The 17,594-nt window shown below is 49.9% G+C and overlaps 2 protein-coding genes across 6 annotated transcripts; both read right to left on the reverse strand.

The window, feature by feature from the left end:
• Positions 1-24: 24 nt before the first annotated feature.
• Positions 25-5,972, reverse strand: DTX3 (deltex E3 ubiquitin ligase 3). 5 transcript variants are annotated; one of them, XM_056797747.1, is made up of 7 exons: positions 5,846-5,972; positions 5,533-5,596; positions 4,662-4,716; positions 4,217-4,290; positions 2,882-3,630; positions 1,197-1,414; positions 25-765 (listed from the first exon to the last, which is right to left on the reverse strand). In XM_056797747.1, the coding sequence occupies exons 4-7, from the start codon at positions 4,227-4,229 to the stop codon at positions 690-692; spliced, it is 1,056 nt and encodes a 351-aa protein (XP_056653725.1). In that variant the 5' UTR covers positions 4,230-4,290; positions 4,662-4,716; positions 5,533-5,596; positions 5,846-5,972; the 3' UTR covers positions 25-689. The 5 variants fall into 5 exon arrangements, with proteins under 5 accessions (XP_056653725.1, XP_056653724.1, XP_056653723.1 ...); XM_056797746.1 differs by having other exon boundaries at positions 25-1,414; positions 5,529-5,596; positions 5,846-5,942; XM_056797745.1 differs by having other exon boundaries at positions 25-1,414; positions 5,846-5,940.
• Positions 5,973-8,111: 2,139 nt separating this feature from the next.
• Positions 8,112-17,399, reverse strand: PIP4K2C (phosphatidylinositol-5-phosphate 4-kinase type 2 gamma). Its single transcript, XM_056797774.1, has 10 exons — positions 17,107-17,399; positions 14,858-14,955; positions 14,443-14,539; positions 14,082-14,225; positions 12,701-12,847; positions 12,443-12,481; positions 11,511-11,624; positions 10,853-11,120; positions 10,380-10,483; positions 8,112-9,764 (listed from the first exon to the last, which is right to left on the reverse strand). Exons 1-10 carry the CDS (start codon positions 17,290-17,292, stop codon positions 9,684-9,686), a joined length of 1,278 nt encoding a protein of 425 aa, XP_056653752.1. The 5' UTR covers positions 17,293-17,399; the 3' UTR covers positions 8,112-9,683.
• Between the last annotated feature and the right edge of the window lie 195 nt (positions 17,400-17,594).

Consider the following 17,594-nt stretch of genomic DNA (forward strand, 5'->3'; position numbering starts at 1 on the left):
CTCCTCTCCACGGCCCATCCAGAGTGCTGTTGCATATTTTATTTTTATTAAATCAAAAGCTAGTCTGGTGGCAGTTCCAAACAGTACAGGGAAAGGAAAGGAGAAGAAAGACAGACACGGGACAGAGACAGACAGAGACACGAAGAGGGGACAAGATGAGTGTGAAGGGGCTCCATTTGGCACCGCCTCGGATCAGCCCCATCCCTCCCCTCTGCTAGCCGGGCACACCCCGCCAGAGTTCACTGCCAAGGACGACTCTGTGTGTGTGGCTGCTGGGGGCAGCCTTCCAGTGGGGAGGCCTCCCAAGGAGCGTATTTCAGAAAGATCCGAAGGGGACGGGGAGGTCTGGGTACCTAGGGCAGCGGGCTCAGGGTATGTACATGGGACGGGAGGAGGGAAGGGAGCAGCATGGATAGAACCCTTGTAGGGGAACCCCAAACAGATGGCGAGGTCTGGGTTGGGGGCGGGGCGGGGGTCACATCACACTGAAGTACATGGCGGAAGTGGGGGACAGGAATTAGGAGGCTGCACCCTCCCATCCAAGGCTCCCTCCAAGCCAGAAGTCTCCTACACCCTGGAGGTAGGATGGAGAGGCATGAGTAGAGACATCAGTTGACAGGCTGGAGGAGGGAAGGAATCCTCCATAAGGAAGAGGGTTTGGGGGAGGGGGCAAAGGAAGGGAATATCCTTTAATCATCTGTTATGCCCTTGGCTCTCAGTTCCTCTTGCACCCTGGTCAGGTAGGTGGGATCCGGGTACCCAAATCTAGAAGCAAACAGAGAGGGTGGAAGGTTAAATATGCTGTTCCTGCAGTCCCCATGCCCACCCCTTCCTGCTGACCCTCTAGAAACACCAGACCCTGCCTCCTCCCCCTCCCAATGGCCAGGGAAGGATGGGTCCAATCCTACTAAATTTGTGGATGCACCAAGATGTGTACCCCAGGACCAGGCTGAGTGTGTGTGTGTGTGTGTGTGTGTGTGTCAGAGGCACACAGAGTAGTTACAAAAAGTGTTTTGTAAAGTGGGTGGAGGAATCTGAGATTAGGAAGGGAGAATGTTGGAAGCTAATGGAGGCCTGAGTTGAACATAGATGGGGAGAGGCCTCAGGGCAGTATGAGAGGGCTCCCAGGGCAAGGGGTGAGGGCCACCCAATGGCAATGGGGGTCAGGAGAGAAAGGGATTGGAGGGGTGTCGCACAGCTGGGGTCCCCCAGTGCAGCTGGTCTTGTGGTGGATGTCGTTCCAAGTGATGACATTTGGTCTCCCCGTGGTCATGGAAGTGCCAATGGTGAAGGTGAGACGCTGGTCAAACGCCTTTCGGAACAGAGTCAGCACCTTGTTGCCCTCGGGGCAGTCTGGGAGGTAGGCCACCCGTGTGGTGCCAGGATACCGAACTCCAGGGTTTGGGTGCTCGGCCTGGGAGGATGGGGGAGTGGTGGGGTAGTCAGTGGACAGATACCCTAGAGCAGTGATGGCGAACCTTTTAGATATGGAGTGCTGTGCCCCCCCCTTTTGCCCCCCCACTCCCTCCCTTACCCCAACTAGGGGAGAGAGAAAGAGCTCTCATTGGGTAATGAGAGGCGCTCATGAAGAGGAGGAGAGTGGCCCGAGTGTTCCACTCCCCTCCAGCTGTGTGCCAAGCTATAAACTATGCTCCCCTCAAATCTAGCTCCTCTCTAACCCTGCCACATGAATCACCTTCTCCACAGACTCAACAGGCTACTGTCTGCACCAAAACCTCATGCAGCATGTGAGCCTTCCCACCCCACCCCCCGCATCTTACTCCAGACAGGGGAGGAAGGAAGCTCTCCCATTGAGCTGCTGGGCAGGGGGGCAGGTAAAATGAGGAATGGAGAGGGGAAGGGAAACAGCTCTGGCCTGAGTCCTTCTGGCTTTCTAATAAGGAACTCTGGTGGGCAACTGCTGGCCCACAGAGAGGATTCTGCATACCCTTTTTGGCACATGCGCCATAGGTTTGCCAACTTGGCCCTTAGTCATTCTGGATATCCCTTCACTGATGTGGTCCCAGGTACTCATAAAGGAATGTGCTGAAAGATTTCTAGGGAAGGAGATGCTCTGACCATCCATCAGAGGGCTGATCCAACTAACAATTCTTATATTTGAAAAGTTTTTCCTATAATCTAATTCTAATTGCCAATACTTCAACTGGACAATTTTCCTCTTGAGTGGTTGTTATTAAAGAGGAGTAGTTAGTTGGACTTGGCCTAAGTCAGCTCTTGGCCTTCTCTTCCTAATGTCATCAACCTTCTGCCAAGGATTTATTACTTATCACTTTTAGTATTTCTATAACTCTTATCCAGACTGTTCACATTCTTGTGAGAACCAGAACTGGGCTGTCTTGGGCATTACTCTCTAACAAAGAGGCTCCCAGGATGACTTACTTCTTGGCCTTCACCCATCACGCCTGTTCCTAGCATATATTGTCCCACTGGCTTCCTTCTTTCAAATAAGTATAATAAAATCATGATTTTTCTTTGCTTAAAGTCTTCTAAGATTTGGGGATCCCTTTGTAAGGAGCCTTCACCTGACTAATTGTCCTGCACTCCTATCAGCAATTTACTTCTACAGCAATTTCTGTACTGCCGAACACTTGCAGATTCATCATGTCAATATTAATTAGTTCCTTTCCTTAGTCTTATTGGGCTTTTATGTGTGTTGGGGGGGGGGTAGGGGAGCTGGCTTTATAGGAGACACCCCTCCCCCAGACATGAGCAGAAAATCAGAATGGTTGAAAACAGCAGAGCCAAATGCACTCTATCATTGGCCAGCTCTTTCCCTCTTCTAATAATGGAAGGGGTGAGTCAGATCACTGAATTCGTTTTGGAGAGGCCAAAAGGGGAGGAAAGAGTGTGATCTTCTTACCCCTTGGACGCCAGGTGGGAAGACATACTGGATGACAATGGTTCCATATTTCTCATAGCTAGGCAGCAGGAGGCTGGCATCCTTGGAGACTAGCATTCGCCCATTCTGGGGTTGGTTGCCCACCAGCTGCCCATAGAAACGACCACACATGGGGCAGGCCTTCTTCACCTGAAGTGCCCGGGTAATACAGCCTTCACAGAATGAGTGTCGGCACTTTTCCAGTGTCTTGGCGTTCTGGATTTCCCCCAAGCAAATGGGGCAAGTGCTCTCCTGCTCTTCAGCCTCCTCTCGAAGGCGGGGTGGAGGAGGAGGGGGCAAAGGGGGTGGAGGAGGTAAGGAGGCTCGGGCCCCTGGGGGCAGCAGTGGAGCAGCCCGAAGAGGAGGGGGCCCTGGGCGGTGAAGCTCTGGATGCTCACCCCCACCCCCCAAGGACAAGCAGCCCATCAGCTCCCCCTGCCTTTGTGCCTTCTTCAGCTCCTTCTCTGCCTCCTTTAGAAGCCCCTTGAGAGCCTTTCTGGCGAGGTAGAGGCTATTGGGAGGGGCTGGGTGAGGGCCCTGGGGAGCAAGCTGGAGAACATAGATGTCCGATGTCTCTCCGTCGATGAGGATAGATATTCGGTGTTCATCCCGAAGCCGGGCCAACCTCCCTGGTGTTTCCTTGCTCAGGAAGTCCCATACAGGCTTTGAGACTGTGACCTTGTTCTTGCAGCTGCCCCCACAGGCCGCCATCCTGGACAGGACGAACGACACTGCCCCAGGATGAAGGGGCTTCAGGATAGGATCTATTTGTCAGCTCCCTGTGCCTGCCCCGTGCCAAGGCCCAACCCACCACCAGAGAACTGCCCGTGTCATTTTTCCTCCAAAACCCAGCACCCCGCCCCCACCCCATCCACAGTGCCCCCAGTAAAGCCCAGGTTCATGCCCCAAGGTGAAAGATTATGTTGCCACACAGGCCGGCCTTCCCCTCCCCCAAAGCACAGTATCTCTGCCTGGTCTCTCCTCCCACAATTCCCACCAGGGTGACAGGATCCTCCTTCAAAGTGAAAAGTCCAATTGATTTCTTAGCATAAAACCCCAAAATCTGAGCCTAGGCCCCACTGAACTTTCCCCACGGTTCCAGCGACTACCTCCTCTCTCTCCACAGTGAAGTCATGTGCCCTGGCAGGGAGGCTCCCTTTTCTCCCTCTGGGTCCCTACTTATGGGCTAGAAATATCTGACCGAGTGGTGATGATGGTGACTCTTTCGGTCCAAAATGAGGGACACTTCCTGCGCGCATCCTAACTCAGCCCTGGGAGCTCTAGTGAAAGCCGTGAGAACACTGGGAGGACTGGTACCTGGAGAGCCCATGGACGAAGGTGGCAGGAGTAATCCTTGAAGTTCCGCACTCGGCTGGACTTTGATCCCAACACTGGGTGACAGCAATTGGGTTATAACAGAAATTGGTGCTTTGCAGGGGGGGGGCCCACCCCAAACCCCCAGTCAATTGCACAGGCATCTCTCCCCTCTTCCCCTTCCAAAAGGGGCAACTTCAGTACCCAAGTCCACCCTCTTTTCCTTCCTAACACTACCCAGCCCTTTCCTCAGGCTACCCGGAAGAGGTGAGAAGAGGAAGGAATAGCTGTTTAGGATGGACACCGCCTCTAAGCCAATCCTTCTAGCCGGTGTCCTGCCCCTTTGCCCGGGGTTCAGAAAGGCCGGAATTGCCTCTAGGATCTCGGGCTTTTACTCTCCCCGCTATGGGCCCAGAGTCACCAGTGCAAATCCTCCCCAAGATCTAACCTTAATCACTCCTGCTTGCTGGATGTGGAAGAAGTGGGCCAAGTGGCAGCAGATTCTATAACAAAAAACAGCGCTAGGTCGCTCTTCCTGGTTCAGACGAAGTATTTCCTCTCTGCACCTGGATCCGCGGTTATGATGGCCAAGGCTCATCCGTGGGTCTAGCTCCCCGAAAATGGGGCATCCCTTAGCCCAGGCATGTTTACTTCCTTCGCTCTCCTCCACCACTCAACGGCTTGGAAGAGGGTCAGTCCTCCGAGCTCGGGGCCGAGAGTCAATACCGGCTCCGTTACTGACCCTCCGGCTGGAGGGAAAGGCTGCCCTTGCGGAGTCTCCAGCCCGTTCCCCGTCCCCCCCCCCCCCCCCCCCGCCCCATCGTCCCCCGTCCCAGCCTGGAGGCTTTCTACCCCAATCTCAGGTCGCCTCCGACAGCGAGGGCTGGCCGTACGGGACCCTGCCTGCTGGGATGAGGAAGTTGGGGGGCCGGGAGGTTGACAGGGGCCCCGGGGGCTGTGACCTGCACCAGGCCGGTCCCTCCCCCCAGACTGGGGCGGGGCCAGTGGAGGTGCCCCGAATGGGCCCGGATCCCCCTGGCTCCAGCCACCATTTTCCGTCCCCTTCAACGCCACCCCCCACCCCGGGCCGGGGCCCACAGACACGCACACCCGGGGCCCCCCTCCCCAAGCCCGCGGCTGGCAGGCCCCGCCGAGGCCCCGCAGCGCCTCTCCCGACAGGAGGAAGATGCCCGGACGGGGAGCGGGCGCGGAGGGTGGGCAAGGGTGAGGGTCCCCGGGCTCCAGGGATTCGGGTCCGAGGGGCGCGAGGCTGCGCCCGGGGGGCGCTGGGGGGAGGGGGGGCCGCCAGGCTCACCTACCTCCCGTCAGCGCCGCCATCGCCGGTCACATGACTGAGGCTGTTGCTGGGATGACGGTCCGGACCTTAGCAACGGGGTGGGGGAGAGAGGAGGGAGAGGGATGAAGGAGAGGGGAGGGGGGTTGGGGAGGGGGCACCTCGAGGAGGAGAGGCGGAGCCGAGGACAGCGGCCCCCTCCCCCAAAGCTCAGGCCCCCCCCCTCCAGCTCGAGAGGGATTGACCTCCCCGCACTTCCCCCCCCTCCCGAGGGATGCTCCTGGGGAGGGGGCGCGTCCCCTTCACCTGTCCCTCTCCCCATCTCTTCGTCATCTTACCCCACCCTCTACCGGCCTCCTCTGGTTCTTTCCCATGCAACTTCGCGCTTGGCCTGGGGGCTGGGGGAGACCCGACAAGCCTAGCCTTCCGGAGGCGAGGCGGCAGGGCCCAAGGGATGGACTGGCAGACACGCATGACCTGGGGCGAATCCCACCCGAGACAATGCCCAGCGGGCTGACGAGGGCCAGAAGACCTGGGTTCAAATGCCATCCAAACTACTCTGTAGCTGTGTGACCCAGGCCCAATGGCTGAGTTCTCTGCCTAGGGACTGGATTGATGCCAGCCGGCCCTCTACCCTAGATTTAGGAGACGACATGGAGGGAGCCCCCTTTCCTATCATTTACTCCCCTGGAGAGTGTTCACTGCAGATGCAGCCACAGGCGAGATGCAGGAACAGTGACGGGTTCAAATCTGCCTCTAATAGACGTGTGACCCAGGAGGAGTCATGGGGCTTCTCTGATGCTCAAGTTCTTGGTGGGGAAACTGAATGGGTTGGACTGTGATCCCCTTCAGCCAGATGGAAGCCCAGGCAGAAGGGGGACTAGAGAGAAGAGTGCCCCACTCATACCCACTTCTAGAGCACTCGAAGGGTTGCTCCTGCCCATCGTGGAAGGCGGTTGGTAAGTTATTACTCCTTTTACATGAAAAAAAGTAATAACCCGTACCTTGTGTCCTAAATGGGGATTTCCACAGGAAGAGCGAGGTCCTGTGCTATCTAGTTGCCCCCTCTTTTACATCTGAAGTCTACGACATAGAACTTTTCTGTTTCAAGAACTTTTCCATTAAAAATTGCTTGTAAGTTTATTTTTTTCCAGTGAAGATCCGACTTCTTTCCCTCCCATCCCCTTCCCCTGCTCACCAACTGAGAAAGCAAGAAGAAAAAACTGGTATAAACCTAATCAAGCAAATCAAATTCCCACACTTATTCAGTTGTGCCTGACTCTTTGTGACCCCAGGAGCTCGCCAGTCCAGTGTGGGTTGCCATTTCCTCCTCCAGCTCATTTGAGTCAAACAAGGTGAAGTGACTTGCCCAGGCTCACCCAGCTAGTTCATGTCTAGGGCCAGATTTGAGCTCAGGAAGACGTCTTCCTGACTTTATCCGCTGCGCCACCTAGCTGCCCTAAATTCCCACATGAGTCATGTTCAAACACATTATCTCCATTTGCACTCGGCTTCCACGGCCTCTCTGTGTGGGGGGAGGTAGCCTGTTTCATCAGGAGTCCTCTGCCGTCACGGTGGGTCATTGTTTTGATCACAATTCCCGAGCCTTTCTGTTCTTCGGCTTCTGCTGGGGGAAGGCTCCCCTGAGCACTCAGCCAGTAGGCATTTATTTACCTGGGATGCAGGTCCAGGTCTCCAGATTCCGAGTTCAGCACTCGCCCTCTTACATCAGACCCTTAAAATAACCTTGCTATTGTTCTTGAGTGGGAAACAATCTCCTACACATGAAACTCTCACTGATCTCCACAAGCCAGTCTCACTTCGATTGACAAATTCTTTTGCCCATGCGTACTCTTTAACAGAGAGGGAAACTGAGGAAGTAAAATGGATCAAGGTGCCCTGAAAAAGAGGATTCAGCATCCATTTACTGCTCAGTCCTTCCAATACCATCCCAAAATAGCCAGCCTAACCCAAATCTGTGCTGCTTTCCAGATTAAAACCTTATAATCTCCACCCCTTTGTTCACCCTAGGGCCTCATCTACAAGTCAGGCTTCCTTCCCCCACCCCCACCCCTCAATGGCGGAAGAGGAATTTAATAAGGAGGCCTTTGGAAATCCCAGGGGGCTGTTTGGGGAGTACCACGAATGCACTCTTCCCACCCCAGGGACTAGATAACTGATCTTTCCCCCACATTTTCCCAGGACCCAGCTGCATCCCTTCCCCTCACCCACTCCCTCCCTTGCAGCCAGATTTCTTCCCAAGAAGCTTGGGGAAGAAATAGTGACATTTGTTTTTACGTGGCTTCTCTGCTGAGGGGACACATGCTTTTTAAAAAAATCCTTAGCTTCCATCTTGGGATCAATACTATGTATGTAGATTTGGTTCTAAGTCAGAAGAGCAATATGGGCTAGGCAGTGGGGGTTATGGGATTTGCCCAAGGTCATACAGCTAGGTATGATCATATCTGAGATCATATTTGAATCCAAGACCTCCCATCTTCAGGCCTGGCTCTCTAGCTACTAAGTCACCCAACTATCCCTCTAATACTCCCCTTCTATGCCACACCGAACCTCAAAAATACAGAAAGCACTAAGACGAAACAGTTTAGGTTTAATAATTTATTTCTATATCGAGACAGCAAGAATAGGAATATGCAAGATTCTTTTTTTTTTTTTACAAAAAAGGTGTGGGAAGGAACTGCAACAAATGAAGACGCCCACACTGCCCGATGCATCAGCTATGGCAGAAAACCAATTTCTAGAGAAAGGCAGTTGCTGGTGTCCTAAGTTTTATTGCATTTAGATAGGGTAAAGAGGGAAGGGAGGAGTAAGTTCCATCAGGCCCCTGGAGGGAGGCAGAGGAAGAGGAAGGGTCAGATCAGACCCCCACACACACTCACACACACATTATTCTTCAGTTTCTTCCTCCTAAAGGAGTAGGTGGGGAATATACTCACAGAGCTACTATTTATTGACAGAACAACCTAACCACACAGGAAGTACTGCCCTGACTCGGAACCTGGGGCATCAGGGACCCTGGAGAAATCTGAAAGGAGTGATTGTCACCTAGGCTTCCCTGATGCCCCTCAAACTCCAGGCAGGTCTACTACCCCTAGAGGACTTGGGCAAGGGCAGTTATGGCTAATTCCTCTCAGGAGGTAAGGAATAGGGATGACAATGCCACCTATTTCTTGTAGATATAACAGCAGCACAAGACAGGTTGAATGGGGGTAGGCTATAGACAGAGCTAGAGAGAGATAGAAGGAATGGTCCTGGGTTCGATGCACCCAAAAGAGAACTAGGTTTGGTCCAGGTTGAAGAACTCCCCCGCCCCTGGAACAATATCCAGGAATAACTAGATAAGGAGAAAGTAATATTAAATAGCGTGAGCTTTTAGCTTCAGAACTTTCTTCACCCCAGGCTCCAGGATCAGCCACCAAAATACCTGATTGAAAGGGTCCCAATACCAGGAAGAGACAGAGGCTCTGGTAACCAGCAGCCACAACCAAGCAAAAACTCCCACTTGGGCCCAGACAGTGAGGATGCTTTGAGACTTTGGTGGTCCCAGACCCTGGGGAAGGGGCTGGGGGCCATTTGAAGTCCCTGACAAAGTCATACAATCCCCCTAAACCCCCATCCCAGTGAGAAGCCAGCCTGCTGTGTCTTCTGAACATCCCTCTACTTCAACAAGTAGAACTGGCTCCACCAACTCGTGCATCTACATCTCCCCCAAGTATGTGAGGGAATGCTGGAAGAGTGAAGATCGAGCCTCCATGCCTCCAATAAAGTCAACTGCAAAGTTCAAGCCATCCCTGACTCAAGCTGCAGAGCCAGTCATTGGTCCTGCCAGGGTCAGAAGACACCCCTCCCTCCAACCCCAAGCAATCCAGCCCCTCCTATTTTATAAAAATAACATGACATTTTACAAAGATCAAGGCACTTGGGAAAGAAAAAAATCCTCAGTAAAATGCTAATGAAGTTGACTGGTAGGGAGGGAAGGGGAGGCAGGGTTAGGACAAGAAGCAAAGAGGACATCACTCTGGGAGTGGGGAAGAGGCAACCTGGACTTAGTTAAGGAAAAGGACAACCCTAACTCCTCCAGTCTTCCCCCTACATCTGTCACTCCTTCCTCCCCCACCCAACCCAAGGAGGAGTTCCAGAGGGCCACACAGTCTCCTATGCAAAGATGTTGGTGATGAAATCTAGGAACCGCTTGGCATATTGATCAGGATGGACAGTCGAGATTTCTGCACCAGCCTGTGGAATGGGAGAATTAAAAACAAAGAGGAGATTCAGGGTGGGTCTGGGGATGGACTGCTCCTTCAGCCCAAGTCCTTCCTCTGATTTCTATATTCAGCCTTTGATCCCATTCCCCCCCTCCCAGTCACATCTTCAAAAGGCACTGTTCCCCTGTTGGGAGTCATCTTTCATAGTGTATTTATGGTTTTATTTTGGGGTTTGGGTTACGTATGAGGGCACTCTTACACCAATGACAAATATGGAAGTGGGTTTTGCATATCGATAAAAACAAAATAAATAAAAGATGCCATTCCCAAAGAAAATTAAAGCGCTTCCTCTAAGGACTGTTTCTGGGGGCAGCTGGGTAGCTCAGTGGATGAAGACCCAGGCCTAGAGATGGGATGCCCTGGGTTCAAATCCGACCTCAGACACTTCCTAGCTGTGTGACTCTGGGCAAGTCATTTAACCCCCACTGCCTAGCTCCTAATATTCTTCTACTTTGGAACCATTACAGTGTTGATTCTAAGGTGGAAGGTCAGGGTTTAAAAAAAAAAAAGACTGTTTCTAGGCCCTAAAGTGGACTGTGCAAATATGAGGCCCAGAAAAACATAAAATTTTATGGGGAATACTCACTCCATGCTTGACAGTCTTTGCTGCATGAGCTGCCTTCTTCTTAGCATCGTACTGGGTCAGGATGTCAATTAGGCCCATGAAATATACCTCCTTCTGGGGGGCCCCTAAGAGATGAGGAAGCACAGTTAAAGGCAAAGAATAATCTTGATTTTCACCCACCCCTCTGCTCTCCAAAAAATATACATTCATTTATTGCTTATAGTTATCTAACATGTGCCTTCTCTTCTCTTGCTTTATGGATATACTAGAGGGACTTCCTTTTAGACCTGATGAGTTCTGAGATCTCCTTCATGCTTGAGAGTCTATAAAACCATTCCTGGAAGGCACGTATGGTTCAACTCAGGGCTGCCATTGTCTGGAATAAACCACTCTCCCCTAATTTTCCTTCAGCTCCAGGGAGGGTCTCCTTAATTTTATTTTTTGACCACTAGGAATATCTCTCAACTTATTTTTGTCTCCAACATACTTCTTACCTTCTGCACTTCGGATGGCATAGACGTCAATGAAGGATTCAAACTCGCCAGGGCCTAAGGGTCGGTGAGCATGGATATAGCCTCCAATTCCCTCAGGAGATGTGCCACAGGAACCAACCAGAGCTGGAGGCCCTGCCATGCCACAGTCCATTTCCCCTTCGGGTTCCTCTTCTCTTCCAGGTCCTTCTTCCTCTGACTCTGTTCCTCGAACGATGTCATGGATCCCCAGGAGGAGGCTATAGTCCATAATCTTCAGCTGTACTAGAAACTGAAGGATCACCAGTGTGTCAGAGATACCTGACTCCTCTTCTAGGAATCCATCCCTACCAACCCACCATGATTCTGACTATCTCTAGGAAAGAGACAAAGGATCAGAGGACAAACGAGAGGGGCAACCTAATATCTAGTTAGATCCTTCATAGCTTAGAGTCCAAGATAACTGTCCTGTCTTCACACCTCAAACCTACCATCCCCACCCCAACCAGAGTCGTGAGTTATCTCCCACTAAGAATCTGGAAGTCCCCAAACCTCTGCACCCAACCTAAACAAAATAGACAGGGACAAAGGAGAGAAGCTCCTTCACATTAGAACCAGAAGACACAGCTGCCCTATGGAGGAATGACTAGAGGGCACCATGGTCAATCCCACCAGTCCTCACCTCCACATCTCTCTTTAGCTTTTCCAAAAATATTCTCTTCTCTTCCTCACCAATATAAACTTTCTGGTTCTTGTTGAGAAAGTCCATATCCTTCAGAGTGGGCAATTCTTTAACCTGAGGAATGGAGAGAGCAATGTTTTATGATAAGTCCTTTTGGAGGCAGCCTCAGAAAACCCCCCTTTCCCCTCCTCCCCACTACTATTCTGGAGTTCTAGCCCTCTTACTGCTCCAGGATGCCTTCTTAGGTCCCTGCCCCTCTTCCTGATATTTTCCCTGAAAAGTAATACAAAGCCTAGTACAAACCTGCCAAACCTGGCCAAGGCCTAAGAATAACTTCACAACTAATTACATACAAGAAGCATTTCTTGAACATCTATTATATGCCAGGCACTAATACAAAGACAAAATGAAAAGAGTCCTTGCCTTCTATAAGTTTATATTCTAAATAGTTTCTGCTTCAACTCATAATATGCACTCATGGTTTGAACATAGTTCTGGCTACTCCCAACTCACTTTTAGGCCCAGAATCATCTCCTTTAATTCTCATGCCTTTGGCTTCCAACCCAATCTTTGCCCACATCCCAACTCTTCCATCTCTCCTCTCAACAGAAACCTTTCTTTTAGCCTGAGAAAACTCGTGGGATGAGGACAGTCAATACATGTATTTCCTATGTTTAGCATATCCCATTCTCTGTTCTTATACCAACCCCTACATTTCCCACAGAAAAGCCCCATCTAACTGAGTTTTGATTAAAAACCAATTGCTTTTTAATTGGATGTAACCCTTCCCGGGGAATTATTTCTTCTTTTCTGTGGTCTAGAAGCAGGGAGTAGTTTGCAGGAATCCATCAACCAGATTTTTTTCTTCCCTCATTAGCAAGAATGGTCAAGATATAAGTCTTTCCCTCACTTCCCACAAAAACCAAGGTCACCTTTTCCTTATCACTGGCTTCCCGAGATACCAGGGAACCCTGCAAAAGGAAAGATTTGGAAAGAGACAGTCAAGGAGTGGCTGGAGAGGAAAGGCATTGCTCTTCAGATCAATCCCCTTTCTTGTTGCTGGTGGCCCCACCCCACCCCCACCTCCCACCCCGAGAACTTCAACACTTCACTGACATTGACTTTTTCTAGCTCCTGTCAGTCCCCTTCTGAACTCTCTTTATTCCTCCCCACCCCACCTCACCCCTTACCTTGAGGTCATACTTCCTGTGCACAGGGAGCCTGTGGCTGAACATGTTGCGCATAACAAGCATGTAACTGTCCTCATTATCTACGCTCACCCGGTACATTCCCAGGAACTGGGGAAGCAGTGTGTTTCCATGGCACTTGACTATATACTAGAATGGAAGCCCCAGGGAGCATTCCCATGAGGATTTGGGAAAAATCAGAAAAGAGGACCAGTCAGACCCACCTGGGAAACACTAGGCAAAAGGAATCCTGGTTCTACATTAAGGAGGAGAAAAATCTAATCTGGAACTTGTCCATGGTGTCCAGAGGAGAGTGGATCATAGTGACCAGACCTCCTAGAAATACCCCTAATCATTCCTACAGCTCTTGAACCAGGCCAAACAGATATGGTATTTTTATATTACAATTAAATAAACTGGAAATTCTAGGTGCAAAGGGATTTGCTAGATTTTGCCAGCTGGTGACAGTGAGGTCTAATACTCCAATTTCCTGAATCCAGAGGATTCCATTTTAGAATGGAAATCTTCCATGGATTAATTTAAGGCAAAAATAATATCCACCCAGGACAGAACCTATGCTTTTGAGTCTAGAATTAAGGTATCTGTGCTTCCTTAGAAGCAGCACTTTTTTTCAGACTCCCTCTTTTTCCATTGGTGGCAAGCAGAACCAAGATGAGTGGGTGAAGTGTTTTTGACTACTCTAGAACATGCTCCATGGGCTAAAAAAAAAGGTGACAATCACTGCATTATACCTTAATTGATCTTAAGAGGGTAGCGCTTCTCTGGACTCATTCTGCACAACCCATAACCATGGCTATTATCTTTGATATCCCCTTGCCCCTGACAGATATAGGATATTAACATTTTATTGGTTGATCCTAGATGAATCTACTGCTTATAGTATGCCATGTCTATATCCAAACACAGGACATCTTTAGCTGTAAGCTCTCAGAGGGGAGAGAATATAGCAATTATTCTTTTTCTATATCACAGGTACAAATAATAATTTGTGATGACAGTCCATGTTGTTGTTCAGTCCTATCCAACTGTCTGAGATACTAGTGTGGTTTGCTATTTCCTTTTCCAGCTCATTTTACAGATGAGGAAACTAAGGCACATAGGATTAAAGAACTTTCCCAAGGGCACAACACTTACTAAGTATCTGAGGCTGGATTTGAACTCAGGAGGATGTCTTTCTGATTCCAGGACAGGTGTTCTATCCATTGTACCACCCAGATGCTCTAACAGTTTATATCTGGTTTTTGCTTTTTTTTTTTTAAGTGGTCTATATAGAGGAGAAAGGTAAGATAGTCTTTTTGGGCCACTGCAACTTATACATTTGTGGGTTATGGGGAGGTGGTAGAATGGAATTTGAAAGACTAACCTGGTGGTAGTTGGAGAGGTTGCTATGCATATCAGCAATGTCCTCACTAGAAACCTCTTTGATGACCAGAGTCCGATCATAGGAGACAAGGAATCTACCATCACTGCCTTCACTCTCACTTGGGGGACTTCGGGTAAGAGAAACCTGGGAAATATAACAGAAGTCAGAGAACAGAGATGGAGATCTCTCTTTCACTCCAAAGAGAGAAAATAAATTGATCAACTAAAAACATGCAGAAGAAATGTCTAGCCTATAGGAAAGAACTGAAGATAACATATCAAAGTCAGAATCAAATCTGGTTTCTCTTCCTTTTATTTGCTGGGAAGATGAAACCAACTTCATCCCATTAGTGATTCCTTACCTGGTAATCTTGGTCATCAATGCCAAATCGGTCTCGAAGGTTCCTGAAGACCTGGGGACAATACTCCTTGAACTTGAAGTGACTAGGCAGGTTCTCCCTGGAGGGTAGGTTGAAGAGGGAACACTCATCTTAACAAGAGGAGGCCCAGATAAGTTAGTCATTCTGAGATCAGCAGTGAGCCCACTGTTGAATAGACAGAGTTATTAACATGAGAGAATTTTATATTGATGGCATTGTAAGAGAGAATATCATTAAATGTTTCCTCAGGTAAACCTTTAGAGGGCAGGAATGCGAAGATTCTACATTCTAAATTTTAACTCTTAAGGTTTTCTTCTGAAGTTTTAAATATTCCTGAATTATGAGAGAGAGTCTCTCTCATCTTATATAAGAGAAAAGAGGAAGAGACCTCACTTACCTGTGGAAGAGGTGATTGTTGACCTTGATCTTGGAGCTAGCCTTAAAGTCATCAGGAAGCAGCATTACAGGGGGTGGGACCTGGCTAAGCTCATTAATCTAGTGAAAAATCAAATAGAGATATTAAATGGCAATAGGGAAGGGTTAGGATGGGGGAAAGTGAGCAGTTTAAACCTCATCCCTTAAAAAAATAAACAAAAATCTAGGTGTGCCAAGAGAAGGGGAAATAAAATCTCTATTCCTTCATTCTGCTTAAGGAAAAAAGCAGGCAAATTTTATTTATAGTCCCACTTTAAATCTACTCCATGTGACTTCATGCTCACAGTCATTTTATCAGGCAAACTCTCTAAGCTTCTCATGTTTATTTTAAAAGCTGCAAGAAATTCTAAAGAAAAAGAAAATACTCAGCAGCCTTGAGACAGGGAAAGCAAATGTTCCAGTTTTTAAAATGTAGTCATTTTAGCCAGGTGGAGCTAAGGAGACCCTGGAGGGGAAGAGCAGAGGGAAGGAAAAAGCAGCTAAGTAATTAAATACAATTCTTAATGGCAGTGACCAGTCTATTCAACTCACCCAGTGTCCAGAACAAAAAGAGAGCAGATAAAAGCATAGGGATAGGATGGCTTAGAGGAAGACCATAAATAATGAAAGTATGTTTTGAACATTTCTCTTCTTAGTCCTACTGCTCTGACCCAATTCTTTGTAGAAGGTCCCTCAACTTCACAGGTATAAGGGGGATGGGGGGGAGAACTGATTTCAAAAGAAATCCAGGCAGCCAGGAAGTATAAGATTATTTGGAGCACATTCATTAAGGCCTTCCCATTATTCTGCTCTCTGCCCCAAATAATGTGTTAGAGTCTATGGGCTGCTTAGTCTAGCAGATGGAAAGGATTGGGGGAGGTACCTCCTATGCCTTTGTTTTTACTTTTCTTTTTCCCTTCTTCCCTCCCCCCAAGGCTGCCATCCATCTCCCCCCAAATAACATGACCCAAGAGGATGAAATCTAATCTAAATCCTTTACACGTATTGCAGTGGCAACTCATTTAGTTGGAAAAGAAGGCACACACTCCTCCAGAAAAATAACTTGCTATCCCCTAAGATTCAGCCATCCTTTGCACCTGCTGTGCCATAAGCTGAATCATCATTAGGACATATGTTCAAGGGATATCTCATCTAAGCCTTAAAAGGAAAACTAAACTGGAGCTTACACTCTGGGGGGAGCCTATAGGCACAATGGCAAGTGCTTTGTTGACTACTGTCCCAACCCCAAACACTTAAGTGAGAAAGCTTCTTTTACTGAGGATAGGTTAGGGCTTAAGGGTTGAGTGGAAAGGCAGGAGAGAACACTATAAAAAACAGGTTTCCTCCTCTGCAGATCAATTACAACCACTGAACACTAAACGCCTAGGAACCGGGTACAGACCACAGAGTTGCCTAACTGACAGAAAGTACTTTTCCAAATCATAAAACCATATAAGTGGTGAGATTTTAGTTCCACCCTTCTGCAGGACAAAGAAAGTGTCAAAATCTGAAGCTCCTTGCCTTTCCCTAAGGCCACTGCAAAAGAAGACAGTTAATCCAAGATCCTCAGCTACACTGCTTTCCTCTTACACCTTGGTAATAACACAGATCGGAGGCTTTTACATTAGGGAATACAAGAATGGGGGTGCTCAAGAAAATTTCAACTTTTCCCCCTATTTCTGTCTTAACAAAATCTTAACCTTTTCCCTAGTGTTTTACACTAGGGGATAAGGATTGACAGCTGTCTCTTTCCTCTACTAAAGAACATTCTTCATGGTCCTCTCCATGAAAATGAATAAACATTTAATAAGCACCTCCAGGCTCTGGGTTAAACGGTGTCTCCCCCACACCCCATCTTCCATCACTGCAGCCACGGAAGCTGTTAAAGAGTTTGGGCCAAGCTCGCCACCAGGCTGGAAAGGGGAGGGGACAGGGGTAGCACCTCTGACATGCTGTACCTTCGGACCATAGTGGGGACATACTGGGAGTTAGGTGACTCATGAAGCCTGAGGCTCACCCAGGCTAAGCCAGGGGCTCCGGAATCAAGGACCAGGGCTAGAAAGGAGGACGGACATGAGCGCGAGTGTCTAGGGCTAGTGCCCCGGGCCTCCCCAGCTCGCCCCCGACGCCCCTCTCCACTGAAACCCGGGCGATCCGAGCTGGGGGCGGGGGAAAGGCTCCGAGACACGTCCCGGAAGGGGGAGGGGAGGGATAAAGGGGGCAGAGTCTCACCGAGTGGGCGACGCCCCACAGGAACACGCCCACGAGCGGGTCAGCGGCCCGGAACACCTTCACCTTCTGCTGCACGAAATGCTTCTTCTTGGTCTTAGAGGCGAAGCCGAAACCCGGCCCGGGGCCCGCTGACGCCGCCGACGGCGCCGGTACGGTGGCCGACGAGGAGGAGGAGGAGGACGCCATAGCCCGACCCCTGCGAACCCGCCGGAGCCCGAGCCCGAGCCCGAGCCGGGAGCCCCGATGCTAGTGCCCGCCCCCGGAAGTGCTGCTCACCTGCACCGCCGTCACGTGACATAGGCGGGGCGGTCCCAGCTACGGGAAAGGGAACGCGCAGGCGCAGAGCGGGCGTAACGCACCTCCTCCCTCCCGTCTTCCTAGCACCCCACCCAGTTGCCGTTTCGCGAACGCATCATCCTCTCACCTGGAGCGGGAGAGAGCGCATGCGTGCGCAGGCTGGGTCGGGAAGGCCAAGTCCTGGTTACCTC

This window comes from Monodelphis domestica, chromosome 5, assembly GCF_027887165.1.
Source record: "Monodelphis domestica isolate mMonDom1 chromosome 5, mMonDom1.pri, whole genome shotgun sequence".
NCBI lineage: Eukaryota > Metazoa > Chordata > Mammalia > Didelphimorphia > Didelphidae > Monodelphis > Monodelphis domestica.